Raw genomic sequence first — 23,813 nt, 5'->3', positions numbered from 1 at the left:
CTGTGATCTGTTCTTTTGTCAGCAGTCTTGTATTATTGGTTTCCAAATATTTACGCAAATTAAACATTGGCTTATTCCAAGACAAAACATATAAAAAAAAAGCTGTCAAAACGGTCGATCTGTGAGAATGCGGCTTTAAAATCAACGTTTATAAAAGTATTTCAGTCTATATTATAAAATGTTTGCAATAAGCGACATTTATATATGACCTCCGCGTAGAAAATGATAAGAAATTGGGGAAGTTTTGTCTTGTGTGCAATATAGCAGACATTTAGTCACTTAAGGAAACGCCAAAGATAACAACATGTATTTCCTCCTGGCTGCAATATTTTCACTACAAGTAAGACAATACACATCATTATTTTTGTTCTAAATTCCTTAGTTCCTGGTATTATCTCTATTTCCTGCTAAGAGTGACATCGTGTCGCCTTGTAACTGTTGGTATTGAATATTGCATTAGTCAGCAGACACGGAAACGATATTTTGCAGACAACAGACGACACTATCGAAGCATTCGCACGCTAAGATCGGGTTTCTTGGCATCGTATTTCAGTGCGGTGTCGCTTTGAGGTGGCATTATTTGTGTACATGGCAAGTGACCTAATTATAATAGTCAGCAGCCATCACCTTATGTCTATAATTATTATGTATATAATTGAATACAAATGATTTTTTGTCAAATATCTTGACTGAAACTGCCATCCTTGTCACATAGTAGGGACGACTGTAATTTCAATTGAATGCTTCCGGCTACCGCCATTCATTTCATTTAATTATTCGGAAGACACGTACATTACTACATTACTAGTGACAAAAATACGAAATATTCTCATAATTTTCAGTAAAAAAAATCTCAAACGAGATTGGACAAAGAAAATATCTGATTTGCTAATATTATAACGTTTTGTAAAATGATAAGAATGGTCACATAGATAATGATATGAAATAGAATAGAGTAGAATTTTATGATAACAATACTTCTATCCATCTATATACATGTATATCAATGCTATTGTTTGTTTGTTTGTTTTTGTTTACGATGTAATTCAACACGCTTCTGATTGGCTGGCCATAGGCAACTAATACTCATTTCTTATTGGATAATATTTAATTCAGACCTAACCCATCAACTGCGGTCATACTAAAGCGGTTAACCACTCAACCATATCCTTCATTAAAGCGCACCCTTACGCAAAAACTTAATCGATTAAACCGGTTCTAGGTTTGGTTGCCGGAAGTGGCGAGGTGTCAGGATGTACCAGCAGGCATCACACAGTCGCTCATGGTGTTGATCCAGGAAGAAACAACCATTCGACACAGACTGGAGCAGGATCTTGCAAAGCTGGCGCAAGATATGACAGAGCTAAACAACCTTCAAAATAATGGTACGAATGACGAAATCTGTCCCCACATATGTTTGTTTCACATCTTTTTACACATTAACACTATTTTATTTGCAAATGCATGTATACTTAAGAAACACGTTATTGAATCAGCCAATCAAAGCACGATCTCAATGCTGGGGCGGAAGTGGGTGGGGTGTACGTTTATTTTACGACGCCACTGGCATATGTATGTGCATCGGCCACCAGTGGGAATAACAGCCTTGTTAGGTTATGAGGCATAGTGCATTTCCACACTGTTACGCTGCTAAGGGCCTCATGGACCAGTGTTAACACTGTCACACGGGAACCCCGTTTAACGACCAATCCTGGGGACGATGAGTAGTTTTGGAAATGAAGTTTAGTTTAAATTTATTTATTTTACAACGATTGTGAAACAAGTTATTTACAACATAATAATAATCACTCTCATTGGCATGATTCTATGTGAGAGTGTGGTCTTGTGTTGTGGGGTAAACCGGAGTGCCCGGTGGAAACCCACTTGTCCGGCTTGGTGACCACAAACCAAACTCATATACGCCAAGGCCCGGAATCGAACCCGGGTCGTCGCCTAATTGAGAAGCGAGTGCGCTAACCACTTCGCTAACCGGACAACCAATGACATGAAATGAGAAATGAAGTGGGAAACGAACCTTCGAACCCGGGGTTGACAGTCAATTATGCTTTCACCAGATCACGTATTTGCCATCGCATAGCCATTTGCACTAATGAGACGGTCAATTTAAGCCACCTCAACGACGTCTTTGGACAGCCAGTTTTAGCTCTTCAAAGAGTTTCGTTTGTCTTTGCGCCGTTCTGGCTACCATAATTAAAAAAAAAACTACATGTATATTATTGGACGGTCGAAGCGAAAAATTCAAACGGTTAATGTATGGATGCTTTGCGAGGGTATACGCCCGCCTCTTCAGCAGTATGAACCATCTCATAGTGATACGTTAGCTAACGCGCCAAATCGCTGACGGCGGTAGTCGTAACTAAAAATCTGAAATATGTTGAGGATATCGTATATTGCAGGAAGTTCATTTTAATTATTTTATCAGCTTATTTTTTTTATCCATTACGAGATTATTAATCTTTAAGGATACGGGTACATTGAGTGCACGATACATTTTGTTGTCAATGCTATCACGGACTGATTTATTAGTCTGTGCTGCTATCGAGGGAAATAAAAAAAATGTTATCTGAAAAAAATAATTAAAATACTCTTCTTGACAAATTGAACCTCATGAATTACATAACTGAAGATTGTTTTTTCGTTTCTTTGAACTTGAGGAAGTAACTTGAGGATGGGTTTATAAAGCCGGAGGAGTGGTATGACCATTATAGCAACATACTGTATGAAGAAATAGATCACATAGATCATGTTATGTTAACCTGAGTCCCGTTTCAATAAACATCTTAAGGCTTAAGGTCGTAAATTTCCTGGCCTAACATATCCAATCGTAACAACTCGGCTATCTCCGGCAAGCTTCATATCTGTATAATGGCCGAGGTGTTCCGATTGAAAAAAATATCCTAAACACATTTATCGTATTGGTCCAATCGTAACAACTCGGCCATCTTCGGCAAGCTTCAATTATGTTGAATAATTGCCTAGGTATTCCGATTGTTAAAATATCCTAAACACATTTATCGTATTGATTTAATCGTAACACTCAGCCATCTCCGACAGGCTTCAATTCTGTTGGATATTGGACGAGGTGTTCCGATTGTAAAAATATCCTTAACACATTTATCGTATTGATCCAATCGTAACACTCGGCCATCTCCGGTAAGTTTCGGGATAAATTGGCCGAATTGTTCCGATGTAGTCCCCGAGCTTTAATGATCAATACAAAAACAAACACGATTCATATACAAACAAAACAATATCAGCGGTATTTTGGTGTCATTTTAACTGGTTAATTTATTAGCCACGTCGCTATATATTAATAAATGTATCAATATTTTTTATCAGTACACAAATAATATACTTTTTTGCTTTGATAATAAAAGTAACTTTTTAAAGCATAATAATGCATTAAAAAGAGTTTATTTATTTATTGCAACAACCTATATGTTGTGTCCCTTTAAACACAACTTTCATATGTACATGCATCTACACATACAAGTTCACGTACACTTCTTGATTTGCATTATCTCTGATATGCATAAGGAGTGCCAGGTGTCAGAATTATACGTTTCATTGCAAATGTATTTACGGATTTAGATTTTATTTATATCGATTGTGAAAACAAGTCTGTTTCTGCAACTGATCGGCTGCCTGTGTTTGACCTGATTGGCTGCACGTGTTTGACCGGATTTTTGAACCGGTTCATTTCAGATTTTGCAGGTATGTATTTTAATATTTATTTGAGACCTTAACCAATCATTTGAAGGTATCCATGTTCTTAAAATACGTTATATTATTATAAAGAATATGAGAGGCTTTTAACGGAACATAAGCTCAAGGAAGTGATCAGTAAAATTCAAATTTGCACTGTGTTTGAACTCCGTCTAAACCAATGTAAACGATTTATTGGTGAAGACGAAGAATTTCAAATTGTATTATGCATGCTTTAAAGGGACCCTATTGCATTTTTTAAATAAATATCGACAATAATAATTTGGTGAGAAATGTGAAGAAAATGCTTGTTTCAATGGTAAAATATCATTAAATGTTGAAATTAGAAATCTTTTGTCCATGACAATACTCTTTTTTGCCGAAAAACATAAGTAACGCTATTGACTTCTTTTCGTGAGTTATTTTTAAAAAAAAACACTATAAATACTACAACTTTTTTTAAAATTAAAATGCATTATATTGTAATAAAGTAAGTACTTATTGATTATGTGTGTATTTGTGTGTGACGATGAGCTGTTTATGCTTAAGTAAAAAATATAAGTGTTCTGTTCTGTTCTGTTCTGCTATTGAAAATATATATATATATATTTGAGGGTTTGATTAACAATATTCTGCTCATACAAAGATCAGCTAGCTGATATTTAGTGTTTGTTCAGCAAAGTAATTTAAATAAATCCAATTCAAAAAAATTGGGAGAAAAAAGTCGTTGCCAATATAAATAATGAGTGTGTCCCTTTAATAAAAAAAACCCAGTTCAGAATGTATATCGGATGGTTTAAAATTTCTTGAATGAACGCGCTGAACACCAGTTCAAAACTGACTGTAATTGGATCAAGCAACAAGGAAGACTCACAAGCCACACAACTTATTTGCCAGACGGATTTCTGGTCTGTTAGATGTTTGGTTCTATGTGAATTGAAAACGTTGAAAGCATGGAAAGGCTGTGGGCTCGACACTCGTGATTTTACTTTTTTCTACATTTCTGTTCATAGGCAGAGAAAATTGAATCCAAAAATAGTTTTAGTGGCCCCAAGCTGTAACTGAAAAGTGCCTGTCATTACCTAAGAATAGGTTATGTAAAGTGATGCTTTTGAATACAATAAACTAATTTCATAACAGTAACCGATAAACCTATATGTACTAGGATAATTATATGAATCTTGCTTTCATCGCGCGAGTTTATTGCTAGTGTAAAGTTTGTCTGGTATCCTGCTTACTGATATTCTGTAGATTACCTATAACGATAGTACAAGGGAAGAATCTCCAGACTAGCGTAAAGTTAATTAGATGAATCCCGATATTGGTTGAGGACGTTTTGACTATTTGTTGTAGGTAAAGTACAGCCGGGGCACTGGGTCTTTTAGTCAACTCTTTTCAATTTTCTGCATTATTATCTTATCCCCTCGGTTCCTTACCAATATTTGTTTCAGACTCTCCGGCGTTCTTTCAAAGTCACATTAACGTTGCAATATTATGAACGTATTTCAGTTAAGTGGTATTTTAAGTCCCACTATTTTAAACCGCACTATATCATACGTTTCACTACACGTTTGATTGTGTAACCTCGCGCTAGATTTTTTCTAACATGTTATGACAAAAAGATCTCACGATGCCTGATTTCGAGTTGCGCTACTCAATTCAGTAGGCCTGCGACCTACAAACTCAAAACCAAAATAATAATAAAATAAATAAATAATAATAACAATAATTAATAAAATGGATTTTTTTTTAAAAATAACTAAAAAATAGTAATAAATGTGCGGTTAGGGTTGCCTTTATAAATGTTTTTATTTTTTTATTAATGGCTACATTGCCTCAATCTATCTAGTTAAAAAAGCGCTAAACTATCGCTTATATCTTTATCCGAACACAAATCAAATGTTGTTTTGTTTTGATCATTTTAGTCAAACATGAGTTAAAGTTAACATGATAATGGCTTTTATGCAATAACATTTCAAAAATAACATTAACCTATAGTGTGCGCCTTTAAATTTAAGTTAAAACTAAGTGGATATTGAATTTGGCCCAAGGTCAAGGAAGCAACGACAAGCGTGTATTTATTATTTTTCATCTTATACTCGTCATCTGCTTCTATTAAGAAATAGTTAGATGACGTGTATTGAAATCTTAATGACTAATAATGGGCGGAATGAGTGTAGCAAACGAGCCCTTTTTAATTTAGATAGGTAACTGACTTAGAATACAACCTCATTGGCTGGCAGGTTGTCAATGCAAAATTTGACGGAGGAATTGTGTATCGGATGAGTGGCAGTAAGCGGACCTTTCAACACACGCAAAAGGAATTTAAGCCTTGTACTTCATGATTGCCCGTTTGCAATTTCATTGGCTGCAAATGCAGGTTGTATTCTAAAGACATGATGCAGCTGCTTCCTCGTTGCGCAGAATCACAATGCTTTGATTGGACGATAAAAATAGTTGACCCACATACTGAATGGAATCACTCAAGCGTGTCTAAGGAAATTGATAATATTCTTATGATTCTCATTAACAACTATTTGTTTTGACTTTATAAAATCAAGTTTAAGTCAGTAATTTGGCTTATTTAAATAAGATTCTTAAGCTTGTGACGCCTAAGGATTTTCGAGTTATTGGGTAAAATTTTAAGTCCCTTTTAACTGGATCAATCTAAGATCTTGGTATAATTTTGTGTAATTGCCTCATTTTGAAGAATACTGAAACTTTGAAATGAAAGTGTCTTTAAAATAATGACATTTATTTGTTAAATTATGTAAATTTAAGATTGTCAGTAAGTTTGCTAAACGAAATAAGTAAGGTTGGTATGCTTAGGATTACTAGAGAAATTTGGGCCACCGGTTTGTTTAACGGTTTACCATTTTATTTACGTGTTGTGAAGTTGGGCGAAGAAATATGTTCGTGACATGACACGTTTGGCTTGGAATCCCAAGTTTATTGAGATAAAATGCGATGCTTATAACATATCTTAAGTCATTTCCTAAAATTTTCATAGCCAAATATAAAGAAAAGTTCAGTGTCTTTAACATGAAAATATGTAAATTACATGAAATCAAGAAATAATTAAGTTAATATCCGATTGCCGATCTGCCAATAAACTTTGAAACTTGAAACTTGAATATCCATTTAACGACCATCGAGCCACTTAAAGAAAGATAATGACTTCAGCCAGGAAATGCCGGCCACTGAAGTGCAACTCAAAGGTCTTTTCAGATGAAATTGCCACTCAGTCGAAATAATAAATGGCTCAAGAGCTTTATTGAGAACTACTTGTAAACCCAAGTGTAACATTGAGAAAAAGTCAATAGCGCCGGCTTATTGCATGACCGCTATAACCCAATATCAAAAGAGAATGCGTAAAACCAGTCTTGCGTTCACAGTTCGACTATGTTCAAACCTTTGTCTGCAGGGTGGTATTCAATATGCGACTTTTGTCAATCTTATGGCCATACATCATTGACTCCATTCACTGTATTGGTTCGTTTATATCGAGTAATCCGATTAGCTACATCGTTCTTAGATCCAATTACGATCAATATTGAATACCAGTCTGTGAGTGTTGCATTGTCATGAATGTGTGACTTTCCTTCTTTAAAGGGACACTCTTGTAATTTTGAAAAATGTATTTATTCTATATATGGCGAAGTAAAGTATTGCAATTCATTAAGAGTGTTAAAACTAAAATACTTAAAGCTGGAACCCTTCAACAAAAGTGGATATATGCTAAAAATGTCTTTGAAGTCGACGATGTTTGTAGAATTAGTAACGCGATTCAACATGATGGTTTAAGGTTAAAGTAACCATGGTAACACTCTTATTCAAAATCAATAAATACACATTTATAAGAAACATAAATTTTGAGTGATAAACCTTTAACTACTTACTTAATAATGCATTTATGGAAAATATTAATTACTGACAACAAGATTGTAACCGGGTATTTAAAAGATGAAAACGCAATAATATTAAATTATTAGTGAATGCTAAAAGATTTACAGTGATCTACTATAAGATAGAAATGCCGTGTTTTCTTCACATTTCTTTCAAATTAAACTCGTTAGCCTTCATAAGAACCATTGTTTTCAACATTTATTCATCCTTTCTGGTATATCAAAACAATCGTATTAATAGTGATAAATCTTATTTGGGAGTAAGAGTGCATCTTTAAGCAATCAATATCTGTGTGTATAAGTCCTTGTGCGCGTACCGGCGTGGGTTCGCAAAAACATGAGCAAGTCCCTTTAAAATCATTTTATTATGGTCGTTCTTCCATTAAAATAAACAAAAACTTTGATTTGAAGTGTTCTTATTGGACTCTTGCTATTTGCGTTTAAATTATTTAAATGTTTCAATTTCAAACTGCTTTGAACTGCATTTTATTGTTTTTATGCCCCCGAAGGTGGGCATATTAAAATCGCACCGTCCGTCCGTCCGTCTGTCCGTCCGTTCTTCCGTCCGTCCGTGTGTCCGGCTCAATAACTCGTGTCGGGGCTGTAACTTTCCCTTGTATGGACAGATTTTAAAATAACTTGCCACATGTGTTCCACATACCAAGACGACGTGTCGCGTGCAAGACCCGTGCCCCTACCTCAAAGGTCAAGTTCACACTTAGTCTTTATTCACAATGGAATGCTGCATTTAGGACAAAGAGTATAGGTTGTCGTGTCCGGGCTGTAACTTTCCCGTGTATAGACAGATTTTAAAATAACTTGCCACATGTGTTCCACACACCAAGACGACGTGTCGCGTGCAAGACCCGTGTCCCTACCTCAGAGGTCAAGGTCACACTTAGTGTTTATTCACAATGGAGTGCTGCATATAAGGACATAGAGTATAGGTTGTCGTGTCCGGGCTGTAACTTTCCCTTGTATGGACAGATTTTAAAATAACTTGCCACATGTGTTCCACATACCAAGATGACGTGTCGCGTGCAAGACCCGTGTCCCTACCTCTAAGGTCAAGGTCACACTTAGGTGTTTATTCACAACAGAGTGCTGCATATAAGGACATAGAGTATAAGTTGTCGTGTCCGGGCTGTAACTTTCCCTTGTATGGACAGATTCTAAAATAACTTGCCACATGTGTTCCAGATACCAAGACGACGTGTCGCATGGCAGACCCGTGTCCCTATCTCAAAGGTCAAGGTCACACTTGGGTGTTTATTCACAATGGAATGCTGCATATATAAGGACATAACAGTGTGGGTTGTCAACTATGGGTGGTATTTTTTATGTTTAGAGGCAATTTAAAATAACTTGCCATATGTATTTGACATGTAAAGGCAAGATCAACTTTTCATGTACTGACCTTGTTCATAGGTCAATGTCACAATCGGGGGCATTCGTCACATACTGTGACAGCTCTTGTTCCTCTTCCATTGGCAAATCGCTTTCACCAACATATGTGATATATTATTCACATGTGGAGGCGGGCGACATTCACACATAAACAATTCGAACAAACGTTTGCTATATAATACCCATCCCGTGAGCAATAAAATTCATAAATCTCCTTGAGGTCAGGAGTGTCCCTGGCATTAAAAATCCATTGGGAAAAATCCAGCCAAGTCTATTTCCCGGATTGCAATCGTAACAACTCGGCCATCTCCGGCAAGCTTCGAGATTGACAAGCCATATCTTGATACTAGCCGAGGAGTTCCGATTGCCCGGATTGAGGGCTCACTAGGCCTGTCAAAATGCCCCCTTGTGATATTTGCTGACCCACGACATATCTTTCCTTGGCCCATATCATTTGGTGATGCAAATGTCAAAGTAATACAGTTTTGGCATTTTTCAATAACATGTTAGTGTCGCGGTTAAAATCATTCTCGTTCACCAGAGTGATGATGCTATGCGTACTCCATAGATGAGTTGGATTTATCATTATGAAACCTCTTAGAATGAGAATGGGTAGACATGCGCCCTTGGCGTTTTCCACCGTGCTTATCCATGGCATTGCACCCCTTAGCACACAATGCATGTCGAAGAAATATCGTTTGGCATGTTTCAGTCACAGGGGCAGGGTGCGTTGTTTTGGCACAACCCTTTGACCACGACCTCCCCCCCCCCCCGAATTTAAAAAAAAGCAACCCCAGACTTATTAATAATAATGGGGGATTTTTTTTTGTAATATTTCATTAGTAACAGTTCCCCCACCATTATTAATATGTCTGGGATTATTTTTTTTAAATGGGGGTGGGAGGGGCGTGGTCAAAGGGTTGTGTCAAAACAATGCACCCTGCCCCTGTGGTTTCAGTGCCAAGCGTCACCCACGGTATTGCCTTCCTTTGCACAGAATATATGGTGGTATAAACGTCACAGTAATTTTGTTCGATATTTTTCAGTGACCTGTGGCTGTCCCGGTAACATCCGCTTTGCTGACCAAGATCATTGCCTTCCTTGGCACATTACGTTTGGTAGTAATAGCGCATGGTATATTTCAGGGACATGTGGGTGCCCTGGGAGACATTCGCCCGTGGCGTTTTCCGCCGTGCTGACCCACGACATTGCCTCCCCCACTGGCACATTACGTATGGTGGTAATAGCGTTTGGTATTTTTTCAGTGACATGTGGGTGCCCCGGTAGACATCCGCCCGTGGCGTTTTCCGCCGTGCTGACACACGACATTGCCTCCCTTGGCACCCAGCAACAGGTCCCATTTGACAAGGTACATTTTAGCTAAACAGAATATTAATTAAAGACATAAAGCGCAGCGCAGTGTCCGATATGCTTGGGCTAAACATGGTAGACAGGATATAAGTAAAAACAGTTTGAAAACATGTTTAGTTGTATTTTTGAGTTTATTGACAATCGGCATAATTTGTCGTTTACTATTCACTATGGATTGAAATCGTTTCAAAAGCACAATCGTTCAGAATGTTAACATTGTATTCTCCATTGACAAACTCTTTGTCCAGTATGTTTACAATTTATTCTCTGTTAAAGATCTCTGTTCAGAAGGCATACTCTGTATTCTCGCTTGACGATATTTTTGTTCTGAAAGTTAACATTTCATCCTATGTTGACGATCACATATTGTTAAGATGGATAACATTGTATTCCCCGCTTACGATCTGTTTGTTCGAAAGGTTTACATTTCATTTAATGTTGACGAACTCGTTGTAAGGTTAACATTGTATCCTTTGCTGACGATCTCTCTGTTCGGAAGGTAAACATTGTATTTTTTGCTAGCGATCTCTTGTTCAGAAGGCTAACATTGTATTCCTTATTGAAGATCTATCTTTTCAAAAGGTAAACATTGTATTCTTTGCTGACAATCTCTTTGTTCAGAATGTTAACATTGCATTCTCCATTGACGATATCTTTGTCCGAAAGGTTTACATTGTATTCTCCATTGACGACATCTTTGTCCGGAAGGTTAACATTGTATTCTCCAGTGACGATATCTTTGTCCGGAAGGTTAACATTGTATTCTCCAGTGACGATGTCTTTGTCCGGAAGGTTAACATTGTATTTCCCAGTGACGATGTCTTTGTTCGGAAGGTTAACATTGTATTCTCCAGTGACGATGTCTTTGTTCGGAAGGTTAACATTGTATTCTCCAGTGACGATGTCTTTGTTCGGAAGGTTAACATTGTATTCTCCAGTGACGATGTCTTTGTCCGGAAGGTTAACATTGTATTCTCCAGTGACGATATCTTTGTCCGGAAGGTTAACATTGTATTCTCCAGTGACGATGTCTTTGTCCGGAAGGTTAACATTGTATTTCCCAGTGACGATGTCTTTGTTCGGAAGGTTAACATTGTATTCTCCAGTGACGATGTCTTTGTCCGGAAGGTTAACATTGTATTTCCCAGTGACGATGTCTTTGTTCGGAAGGTTAACATTGTATTCTCCATTGACGATATCTTTGTCCGGAAGCTTAACGTTAACATTATACTCTTTGCTGACAACCTCTTTTTCCACACGGTTTACAATGCAATGTATGTTTAAAGAACGCTTTCCAAAAGCTTAACATCGCAATATCTATTTGACGAATCTCTTTGTCAAGGTTAGCATTTAGTCGCAGGTTAGACTGTTACATGTATTAGTTCTTCAAAGTTGTATTGTTCTGTAGGGTTTTAAGTTTTGTTTTGTAGCTCGTGTCATTTCATCTGATTACCTGTCATTTCCCAAAAGCCAAACGCACAAATTCGTCAAGGGAGATCACTACGTATGAGATTGCATATCTGCATGATTTCCTACACGGTGACCAATATCTTAGTACTGCTCGGTAGGGTGTTCGTGCGCGCATGCGCTGTTCAATAATAAACATCGGTCGAGCTGGAGCCTGCAGTTGTTGTTGGTTCATATTCAGTATTAAGTACCTTATGCTCTTTGTTCCCAGGTAAGTGTAATGTCAATGAAGTATGTTATGATTTTGTGTATGACTATTATTCGTGTATGTTTGCACTGTTTACCTGGTACGGATTATGTTTCACATGATCAGCAGTAAAGAAATTCCTCGTGCGCTTGCTACAGTGACGAAGCGAGGAATTCATAATGGGGGGGGGGGGTGACAGCGTCACAATAATTATTTCACTGAGGTTTTGAAAACACACGTAAATAATCGTCGGTGCATTTCAACCCCCATACAAAATATACTTTTACACATCTTATGCAGTGGACAAACTTATGAAAAAAAACTTGATATATTTATCAGGAATTTGAATTATTGAGGTATCAATTCAAGGTTGAAATAAGGTGCATTTTGTATATTAAGGATTCATTTGCTAGCCAACATGGGGGGGACACATGCCCTTGCGCCTCCCTGCTAGATCCGCCACTGTGTTTTTACTCGGCTGGAAAAAATGGTCAAGGGATGTGTTTGTCTTTAATGTCAACATTGCATTTGCACCCCTCAGGGGCATATCCAGGATTTGATGTTAGAGGGGGCATAAATTAAGGGCGTACGCTTTTGACTTTTAAAATGTTGGGTTTTGGGTAGTCCCCTATGAAAATTTTAACAGTTTCTAGTCGGAAATGGTGTAATTGAGCGTAATTAATATTTTAGGAGGGCCGTGTATTGGGTGCGCCTCTTCCCTCATTTGGACCTGCTAGTGCCTATGAAATTCCAACAAAATATTAAAAAGAAAATGAGCTGGTTAGATGTTGTGCAAAAGATAAACTGCAGTTTTTTCTGAATGTAACTCGTTTGAAAAAGGTCTTGTTGTTTTCAGGTCATCACAAACCTCGGAAATGCATATGACAACAGACACGGGGAATTCCGGGCTCCATATGACGGCACCTACGAGTTCTCTGTCTCCCTGTACATGAGGGCTGCCCGATGGGCGGGACTTGAAATCATGCGAGGTAAGTGAAATTGACAGAATATATAAGTTGCACTAGCCCCGTGTAGACACTGCAAACTCTGGCCAGTACTCATAAAATATCTTGAGTCTTTTCCTAACTTAAAGCTGCTCTCTCACAGATGGACTGTTTGACAACTGTTTTATTTTTAGCTCGTCTGATTTTTGAAAAGAATGACGAGCTATTGTTGTCACTTGATTGTCATCATTGCTGACGTAGTCGGAGGCATTGGTTAAGTTTTGTGTTTAGGTCACTTACATGGACACTATCAAAGCTATCACTTTGAAATTTGGGAAACTTGTTCATCTTATACCCTTCTCCACATAATGTTCCTAAAGATGCTGGTTAAAACATAAATTTTGATGGAATTTGGTTGATTTTGAGAATTGGACATAGCTTCTTCAACTTTTCTTGGATTGATTTTAAAAAAATTTCACAGACAATAAATGGATAATGCCTTCAATATATCTAACGGGTTTTTGAGTCACACATTTGAAAGGGTAGGGTAGGATATTTTAGTATTTTTGGACTTTGTAACTTTTAGCTAGTCAAGTTTAGCGTTACGCTTGATCAAAAACAACAACAACAACAATCTGGCCAACTTCCTGTTTTGCTTTGTCTTGGATGACCTTATAATGAGATTTGTACTTGACTTGGATTCCAGAGCCCATATTGACCCATCCCACTTTAAGTCCCTTAGCTGGTTACCGTTCCACAGAAGAGTTGAACGGATAATGTTGTGTCATGTTTTTAAGATAAAAATTGACCTAAAGTCAAAAGTCATGGCTCTAAGTCCTTTGCTTTCTCTGGAATTAAACTATGGAATGATTTACCTGTAGAGTTAACGGAGATCAACAGGTTACAAAGTTTTAAGGTTGCCATCAGAAGGCATCTTATGAACAGTATTTAAAATTGTTTTTACCTATTTCGGCTCAGGATTTTAAATTGTTTGCTAATATCTTTTTACAGTTTTAGAAATGTGTTTTAAATCCTAGCTGCAAACAGGAGTGTCACTAAATCAAGATTTGACTGTGAAATACATTTTTATGACTCAATAGTACTTTTAAACATGATTATATTTAGGTCCGTCTCTCTGTGTCATGCCGCCAATACAAAGGACCACAATGGAAATAAGGGCTTGCCCTTTTTCGTGTTATCCTTGGTGTTGGTGTGTATGTCATAGTTTTCTCGTATGTGATATAGTATTTAATAATGCTCATTATTTTATCCTATGTTATGTTGTTAACTATGTATATGCTTCCTATGCCGAAATATATCTATCTATCTATCTTCTACAAGAATACAACAAGGGGTCACCATTGATCAGCAACAACAACAACAAAATGGCCATCTTCCTGTTTTGCTTTAAAAAACATCTCCTCTGAAACTACCTGTCAAAATTCAATTTAACTCTACAGGAAGCTTCCTTGGGTGACCTTCTACAAAAATACAGCAAGGGGTCACAATTGATCATCAACAACAACAAAATGGCCAACTTTCTGTTTTGCTTTAAAAAAACATCTTCTCTGAAACTACTCGTCCAAATTCACTGAAACTTTACAGGAAGCTTCATTGCATGACCCTCTACAAAAATACAACAAGGCATTGAGATTGATCAACAACAACAACAACAACAAAATGACCGACTTCCTGTTTTGCTTTAAAAGACATCTCCTCTGAAACTACCAGTCAAAATTCAATGAAACTTAACAGGAAGCTTCCTTGGGTGACCTTCTACAAATATAAAACAAGGCATTGTCCTCAGTTAAGATATGTTTAAATTGCAACATTTTAATTTATGCTTTATTACAGAGTTGCGGCCCTTTGCTTAGGTGAGCGTTTTAGGGCCATCATGGCCATCATAGCCCTCTTGTTTAATATTCTGATGGCCCTCTATCATCATATCAAATTTCATTGCAGCAGCTTGCATAGTTCTTGTGTTGTTGCAGGATTCAGTCATTAATATTATTTTTTTTTGCTGTCTTTGTTGCCATAGCAACCACATTTATGTCCTATAAAACATTAAATGACTTGCATATTCTTCAAATGGTCATGTTTTATTAACCTAACAGAAGGTAGCATTATTAGGGTTGCTTTAAATTTCTATCACATCTCGCCAAATTCATCAATTAAAAAATGTGGAGTTAAATAATATGGTCTTATCATCTTTTTTACAGACGGTCAGGCGGTGAGCAAGGTGCGCACTGGTGACAACAGCCAGTACAGCATGGCGGGGACAACTGTCACTTTGGAGCTGAAGGCCGGCCAGGACATCTGGGTCCAGCACATCGCAGAGTCTGACAGCAACGCCATCGATGGTGCCATGTTCCCAACTTTCTCTGGACATCTTATTCAGATGTGATTACTTGAGTTTGGGTCGAATAAAGCTTTGACATATTTTAACATAAGGGTGCATGTATAAAAATGTCATCAATGCCGCGATGTTCCTAACATTCTCCAGGTAGCTCATGTAAATCTGAAGTTGTGTTTTTGTTTTGTTATTTCCCCGAAAGATGGGCATATAGCAATCGCCCTGTCAGTAACTTCCCCTGTGTTAGTCTGTTACAACTTTACAACTTCGTAAACCTTGATGTGTATTCTGTCAATTTATATTTCACGATGTGGCAATTTGTAAGCCACCCTAATTTCTCAAAACTTCTTAAGTAGCCTATTTCATTTAGCAAAATTTCTTACCTGGTTTTGATAAATAAAACTTATTTTTTTATGATTATCAGACAGAAAACTTTACTAAACAGTCAAAATACTTCCTTAAAAGGAACTATTTCAAAAAATTACAGAAGAACAAAAATAGTGAGATTAGCTTAATCGTGTTATAATCGACTTATGGAGTTTCGCGAAATCGGCCCAGTGCATTAGAGCCATCTTAGCCAATTGAGATTCTTTTTGATACAAAATTAATGTTAAATCAGCTCCTAATTAGAAATGCTACCATCGTAATTAATTGCTGATACCCAGCGGAAAGTGATCCGACGACAAAAATTGTACCAGTATTGTGATTTATTTGCTTAATTCTTCTACAGTGGATCACAGTCAACTGATAATCTTTGATAGCCTATATTCGTAAACAGGGCTTCTAAATTTTTTAAATTGACCAACAAGGATGTTTTCACCATATTTTCTTAAAATGGTGCAAGCGGTGCACCCAGCAATTTTTGAAAGTTGGCATGGTCACACTCGTGAAATATTTAAAGACATTCAGTATGTCTGAATGCGATAATCCGAATACTCATTTTTGGCCAAGGACCATATGATATGGCAATCAAATAATGATCTCGAAGCAAGTTTGGAAAGTATAATTTCTCCATAAAATAATCAATTAAATAAATATTGGGTGTTATCAGGCTCAGCTTATGTTGTTTCATTAACTCTTCAAGATTTTTCACAAGCAGATAATAGACTTATGGAGTTTCGCGAAATCGGCCCAGTGCATTGGAGCCATCATGGCCGATTGAGATTGTATAATCATGTTCACGAATGAACAACAAAAGGCATTGTATAACGGCAAATATATTTATTGGGTAAAAATAACATGCCAAATATCATGTAAAATACTCTTGACATTCATTTACAGTTTCAGATAAAAGCCCGAACTGGAACCTTAATAATGACCTAGCTTTTGAATGAAAAAAAACACGCATGCATTATATATATATAACAAACATATAGGAAATATCTGCGCTGAATTCAAAATACACAATACTGTACAAATAAATGCAAACAGAATACAAATACATTTAATTTAAAAACACAGATTAAATAAATTGCTCTGTATTTACTGATTACCGTAATGCACATTCATTAAACAGTCTTTTCTTATCTTTCTAAATCATTTTCCCAAGTTAATTATCTCATTGGTCATTATGATGCAATAACACCAACACTTAAATACTTGACTGAAAATAATTTTAATACATAAACTTATGTTTTAAAAAGCTTGCACTTAATTGTAATTTGACTATGAACAATTTAGAAAAGAGCTTCAGATAAGAAATGACTAAATATGTTTAAAAAGCCTGCAGGCCCGTTTCAATCAAGATTGTAAATTTCCAGGGGAAACACTGTTTTGGGCATTTCAATAAACCTATCAAAATCGTATAAATTCTGCCAATAACTTTGAGGGTGTCCCCAAGCACTAGGTATTAGGTTTAGGACTCGGGATTAAAACAGGGCCCCAGGTGTACATTTAGACCTGTCGTTTACAAAACCTACATTGTATGGCTGTAGCACAAGGTGCAGCAGGGCTTGAGCTAAATGAGTTACGGTAGGGTGCTGCACTCTGTTCTTTTTTGGGCATCGCACTTCTGCCCTCACGGAGACTAGCGATCGACTCTTCGGCCTTCATTTGTTTAGGCTGTTGATACCTAATATTACCATAATTAAACACAATTCCTAACATTTTCTATAGAACTCGTTATGTACCAGTTCTTCAAAGCCTGGTATAACTTTGCAGGCCCCAGCTTGTTTTTAACGTAACTACCTTCGGAACAGCTATTTGTATGTGAACTATTTTCGAATGCTACATCTCGCCATAAATTTATGCATAGTTTTGCAACGATTCTAATATCACATTACAAACATTCTACATTCAATGAACAGGATATTTCCGTTAATGAATCAAAAAGCATTTATGACCACGAATATTTTCTTCTTTTTGGTAAATTTTATTTTCAGTACTGGGTATATGTATTCTAGAGAATTTTAATAATCCGAGGGAAATTATAGATATAAAAAATTTATGGGACAAAAATAACTGAGCAAAAAACATGAGCTGTGTATACAAATATTCTGATTTATATACAAACATTTACAAGATTTCATGAAAAGATTACGAAAAATTGAGGTCATGATTTGTGAAAAATAGAAAACTAATTGTGAGTGAATTGAAGAAAAATTACATACCCCGTTTATATAAATCTATGAATTACCAACTAAATAGAATGGAATGCTATTCATTTTATGGAATATGTACAATATGAAAACTATTACTCTTGCAATGAGAAAAGATAATCATAATTAATGCATTTCCTTTATAAGATAAATAATTTGATTTTTGATTTTTACTAAAAATTGAATTCCGAATTTTTAAATAGGTCAGCTGTCGTGAGTGCCCATTTTTCTTTTAAAGTGACCTATGAGCCCCAAAAATCACCGTGGGTCCTCTACTGACCATGACCAATATGCATACCAAGATTGAAGCCTCTACACCAGGTTGTTCAAAAGTCATTGATCAGAAACGAGTGTGTCAACAAGGCAGAAAAAGTAGTAGGGGATACGATAAGAATTTGACCTGATTCTAACTGCTTACAACAGAGGCATGAGAGTGAATACAATAACTAAACTTGACCGTTTTGGGTTTTGCTTTCAACTTGATACACATTTATTGTGATAGACTTCTTTTCATAAGGGTTGACGTCCGAAACGGGAATGGAATGATTGGGAATAAAATACATTTATCAGAATGAAAAACTAATATATCTTCATCATAATGAGAGTTCATTCTATCTGAAATAATGAAGAACAGCTGGTCAGATAAGGGGCATAACTCGACAATTATTAAAGTATGACAAAAAGTCGTACATTCATGATTTTCAATTGAATATGTTTATTAAGAAAATCGTTTTTTATTACTTTAAATCTGAAAAATAGAATAAAATTTTCATTGAGGTTTTTTTATTTATAAAAATATATTTTCAACCAATATAAAAGGGTTAAAAAAAATGAACATGCGGAAAAATCATTGATTGGAAGGACTAAAATAAAGTATCTTGTTATATATTTACAACACAATTCAAAATTGCAATAACAAGATACTTTATTTTAGTGGGAAATAAATAGTGCATATGAATTTTGTAAAAAAATACTGTAATGTTTACAGGTTAATTTACCTCAATTATTTGATGCATGTGACTGTGATACGGATAGACGATCTTCTGAAGACAATCTTTATTCCGCTAGTATTATGAGTTGCCTAGTTAGTCCGTGACCTATTATGGAAATATGAGGCCAAGAAAACCATAACAGGTGATAACGAGGCTCGTACCATATTTCATCACCTACTAAACCCATAACGTATATATAATGTTGACAACCTATTTACATTGTACAATTTATGGGAAGGTTTCATATACATGTATTACCTAATTGGAATCGAAAATGGATGCCACTTAGACATGATAAACTTCCTTGAACAGTGGTCATTTATGTACTTTGAGAACTTAATACTAAGAAAGCCTATATATATATATATATCAACTATGGAAAGTTCTTTGCCCATTTAAATAAAACTTCAGAAAATCCTTTCAGCTAATGACTAAATTGAAAGCCTATGATTTTGTAGTATTAGGAGTAACAAAAGCAAATTCCCTGCCCTCCCTAAATATTTACACAACCCTATTTTTTATAAAAAAAATCAGCAGTTTCATTCCAAAATGTGTGAAAATGTGTTATATGAAGGCACTACAATGCTAAAAAAATAATTCTGACCTATCAACCCTTTCCTTTTTGGCATTAAAATCAGAAACCAACAATTTTAATTCTTTTGCCCCAACAAAAATCTGATTTACATCAAGGTTAAAACTTCAATATATTTGGTTTGGGTTACCTGACCAGAACTACCAAATAGGACCCGAATCTACCGTTTTTGAAAATCAGTTGGTATAAAATTAGATAAAAGAATAAGTGTGTTTTAATATGTAGCTTTAAAGCTTTATACAGACGATTACTTTAACACCATTCTCCAATGATAATTACTTTCTTATATTAAGCTCCATAAAAAAATAAATAAAAAGCTTACCTACCCTACCTGTTCTTGAAAAGGATGTAACCCTAACCAAACCATTTTTTTTTTGGCCTTAGAAGAAATCGAGACATGCAACAAATCTATACACATACATGTACAAATCTAAAATTAGGAACACAAATAAATCAATTTAAAATCAGTTCATGATTAACATCGATAATATCACACACAAAATCACATAAAAAAACAACCAAACAAAATTTCTATTTCCCTGAAATCTTTTTCTGTTTAACGTCATGATTTTCACGTCACACTTCAGAACAATTCCTAGCGTCCGTCCACTGTAATGGTCTGCATAAATTATATTTGTTGTCTAATGTTTTCACTATGAAGACTTGACAAGCTTCTGAAAATAAATTGTCATATTTTTAGTAAGTATTATCGCGAAGGCTAATTTTTAAAATTAATCTAAGCCTGGCCTCAATTACTCAAAATTTCTTAAGCGTTAAACCCACTTAAGTATCTTATGAATTTAGCCAAATTACTTTTTTAAATATGAGTTTATAAAACATCTTGTTTAGTTAATAATTATTTCCTTTAAGTTTGAACAAAACTCTTTTCAAAGAGACTATTACGCGGTACACAATTTATACCAAATCAAAAATAGTGTGCTGAGGTTGATTCTGTTATAAGGGACTAAAGATGTTTCCAGAAATTGGGCCCTGATTTTTAAGCATGACAGAGTTATGGGTAAGTAATTTTTTTTTACATGGCTCAAATTTACAGTACATGCACATGGTATGCAAAGAGAGAGCACCAGTTATGGTATCCAATATCTTTGTTTAAAACTTTTTTCTTCTTGAAGTCGATGACTTTTATTTTTCCGTAACATGAATGGAGTGGAATTAGGATCCCCACACAACACAAAACAAAAATGAAAAGGAGAGAGAAAAAAACTTAATTAATCAGAATTGTTTTGATATCATGAACAGTCATCAACCTTAGGATGAACAAGTCCAAATTATTATACTAGTCCTTAGTAAGGATCAACGTTTTTTAATGAGCGCAACTATATCAAATCCAATACTTTAGCCTGCCCATGGGGCAATTTTCCAGAGCACAGCTTGTTGATTGCGCTAATTTCAACTACTTTTATGAATTTTTGCAAGTAACAAAAAGTGAGGTATAATTTGTCAATTTTTATAGCTGACCAACTTTTTTGTTATCAAAGGGAAATCACTCTTACACATCTAAATCAGAAGTCTGCATAAGAGTTGCCTACCTTTGCCCCTGAATCTTCAATATTTTCATCCACATAACCGATATCATTAAAATCTGCCTCATCCTGGTCGTCATGGTGACCATCACTTCCTGTCCCATCATCATCATCTTCATCCTGGATCTGAAACATAACCAGCCAATAGATTATTGCTGCCCCATATTTAAACTTGACCTTGAACTAGTAATAACAAACATACTGTATAAGTTTTATTAACATTGGGTCTTTAATGTGGCATCCAAGTGTTTAACTATGTCTTCCAAACATTTCAAGTAGTGACCTACTTTTTGACCTGACATGATGATGACCTGTCACCAAGTGTTTTCAATCAGACACAAAGTAATTAAGTAACAGCCCTATCTCATGTCAAATACACAAAATATCAAACCTGTTTGGGCAAATCCAGATATACAGCGTGTTGCACAGGGTCGTAAAGTGACATGTTAATACTAGATCTCTCCAGAAAGTCTAAGTAACTGGCTTACATTATGTAACATACACGTAATAACAAACCTGGTTTGGCGTATCCAGATGTAGGGCATGTTGAACGGCATCGTGGAGTGACACGTAGATACTAGAGCTCTCCAGCGTGTCATAAAACCTCGTCTTCACAAACATCTCTCTGATTCCACCTGGTGGTCAAAAATGGGATTGTAAATTAACAAAATTGAAATGGGTATCAACTATTGTAACAATAAAATGAAAATGAGTAAAATTAATACCAGTGTCACTTGGATTGCTACTCCGTAAATTTACAATGAGTCGTATATTTCCTCACTTTGCCAAGCAGCAAACTTGAACAGATCTTTTTTAATTGATCATTTCAACCCTTGACCTCCAACCTTGACCTTGATCTTTTGTGTGACACGCCTCCTCATAACGGTGAACCTTTATGTCTGATTTTTTTAAATCCTATAATGCGAGGTAAAGATATAGCCCAGATAAGGATAATTTCAACCTTTGATCTCTTAACTTGACCTTGGAGGTACAGACCTAGGTCTTGTGCGCAACACATTACCTCATCATGGTGAACCTTCAAGTTCATGGCATTTTTTTTTGGAAAATCCTAAAATGCATGGTCAAGATACAGCCCAGACAAATTCAGTCTGGTCAGAAGCACTGACGCATGCACATACATGGAACCACCATTGTGACAACTATGTTTCACTCACCGCAAGTGAGCTCGACAAAAAACAGGGACATATCTCAATAATGATTAAAGCCAGAAATTGTGCGTATTGTTGTCTGACAACATGTGTACCAAGTTTCATTAGAATATCTTTTATAATTTTTCAGTTATGGCAAAAATGAAATTGTATACATGACTCCAACAACACAAAGGCTATGTATAACATTACCGTGACCTTTTTTTCTTTGAAAGACATACAAGCTTAAAGCAGGGTGTTTGTTTACCTTTACAATTTGCCAGCATCACTTGGACACCAACGGCCTTGTACTCGCTTATAATCTGAAAAACGATAACAGTCATGCTTGTTGTGTAAAAAATTATGTAAAAAAACTTATTGAGATCGCATATAACATAACTTATAAGAGCTCTCTAGTTGTCCTGTTTCCAGTCTGTTTTACTTGAAATTATACGAGCAAGGTGGAATATTCTGACTACAGTGTATGCCTTTTTAGCATTGTTACATCTAAGTGGTTAACAAAGTCATACATACATTTTGACTGAACTGTTATCAAATTTATCTATACTTTTGAGTAATAGATGAAATGAAGAAAAATCTTGATAACTAACAATAGGCAGGGAGAAGTTAGCGAAATGGCCCTTCTTAATCATAAAGATTTTACTTCTGGTCATCAAACTGATTAAGAATACATTCTCATTGGTTGACACATTGTGAACGTATAATCTGCAACAGGGAGTATGTGTTAGATGAGTGGCAGAAGCTTTACAGTTGATATTCTTAATGTTTAAGCCTAGTTCTTCTTAGTAAGCCTATCTGCAATTTCATTGGCTGAAAACGGAAAGTGGACTTTAAGCCCTAAAGCATAGACCATTCCAAACCACTTTATTCCATATGTATGCAAACTAAATAACACCCCGTACTTACAGCAGTAAGAACTTTCACACCCATAGAGTCAACGAAACTCCAAGGCGAGCAGTCGAGAATAATTGTGTGAAAATCGACATCGGGCGGAGTCTCCTTTACCGTATGGTCGACTACACTTATCGTCATCTCGTTTTTCGTTGCCTGTAGTTCCATATCAAAGGTGTCTAGCGGAAGGGCCTGGTCAGGTAGGCTCTCACCTATCGCAACTTCTGGATCCTAAATTAACAAGGATTTAGGATATTAAAAAGTTTGAAAAAAAATACAACAGATTTATTCTAAATTAATTTTACTTGATTGTGGTGAAAGCTGATATGGATATCTTTGTGGTCTGTTTCCAATGTAGAAATCAGTACTGGTGTTCTATATCAGAGGCCATGATAAGCTACCCCTGGAGGCCATGAGAAATTACTCACTCGCCCTCTATTTTTCAATTTTAAAGAAAAACTGTTAAAGCCACAGAAACTGGCTTTACTTTATATAGGCATATCTATTAACACTTGTTCAAAGTTTCATTTTCCCATTATATCAGGCAGGTGAACTCTACCAGCAGTATTTTATATTACAGTGGTCAAAATAAACACAAGCCCGCAAGCCCTGCACTTGTAAAATGTCTTCCAGGCTTGCTTAAATTCTGTAATTTATATAGCAGGGCT

At 36.0% G+C, this 23,813-nt stretch overlaps 2 protein-coding genes across 5 annotated transcripts in view; one reads left to right on the top strand and one right to left on the bottom strand.

Annotated features, from left to right (window-relative positions):
* The first annotated feature begins 246 nt into the window (after nucleotides 1–246).
* On the top strand, nucleotides 247–16,411 carry LOC128216892 (C1q-related factor-like). The gene is made up of 5 exons (XM_052923595.1): nucleotides 247–340; nucleotides 1,223–1,385; nucleotides 10,304–10,407; nucleotides 12,920–13,052; nucleotides 15,227–16,411. Exons 1-5 carry the CDS (start codon nucleotides 305–307, stop codon nucleotides 15,409–15,411), a joined length of 621 nt encoding a protein of 206 aa, XP_052779555.1. The 5' UTR covers nucleotides 247–304; the 3' UTR covers nucleotides 15,412–16,411.
* A 2,511-nt stretch (nucleotides 16,412–18,922) lies between these two features.
* The window catches only part of LOC128217377 (prestin-like), a 78,473-nt gene continuing 73,582 nt past the window's right edge, over nucleotides 18,923–23,813 (bottom strand). For all 4 annotated transcript variants that reach the window (XM_052924502.1, XM_052924503.1, XM_052924505.1 and 1 more), the window contains exons 15-19: nucleotides 23,161–23,376; nucleotides 22,502–22,556; nucleotides 21,602–21,720; nucleotides 21,092–21,211; nucleotides 18,923–20,215 (exon numbers count right to left, since the gene is read on the bottom strand). In XM_052924502.1, the coding sequence (XP_052780462.1) occupies nucleotides 20,195–20,215; nucleotides 21,092–21,211; nucleotides 21,602–21,720; nucleotides 22,502–22,556; nucleotides 23,161–23,376 (531 nt within the window). In that variant the 3' untranslated portion in view covers nucleotides 18,923–20,194. The remainder of the gene's footprint in view (nucleotides 20,216–21,091; nucleotides 21,212–21,601; nucleotides 21,721–22,501; nucleotides 22,557–23,160; nucleotides 23,377–23,813) is intronic.

This window comes from Mya arenaria, chromosome 14 (assembly GCF_026914265.1).
Source record: "Mya arenaria isolate MELC-2E11 chromosome 14, ASM2691426v1".
Lineage (NCBI taxonomy): Eukaryota > Metazoa > Mollusca > Bivalvia > Myida > Myidae > Mya > Mya arenaria.
The sequence above is the reverse complement of the archived record's forward strand: the minus strand, read 5'-3'. Positions and strand labels throughout refer to the sequence as shown.

Excerpts from the sequence above, each read along its gene's own strand:
- LOC128216892 (XM_052923595.1), top strand. The coding sequence starts at position 305 with ATGTATTTCCTCCTGGCTGCAATATTTTCACTACAA. Across the intron at positions 341-1,222 it reads CTGCAATATTTTCACTACAA|GTTTGGTTGCCGGAAGTGGC; the intron begins GTAAGACAATAC and ends AACCGGTTCTAG. Across the intron at positions 10,408-12,919 it reads AACAGGTCCCATTTGACAAG|GTCATCACAAACCTCGGAAA; the intron begins GTACATTTTAGC and ends TGTTGTTTTCAG.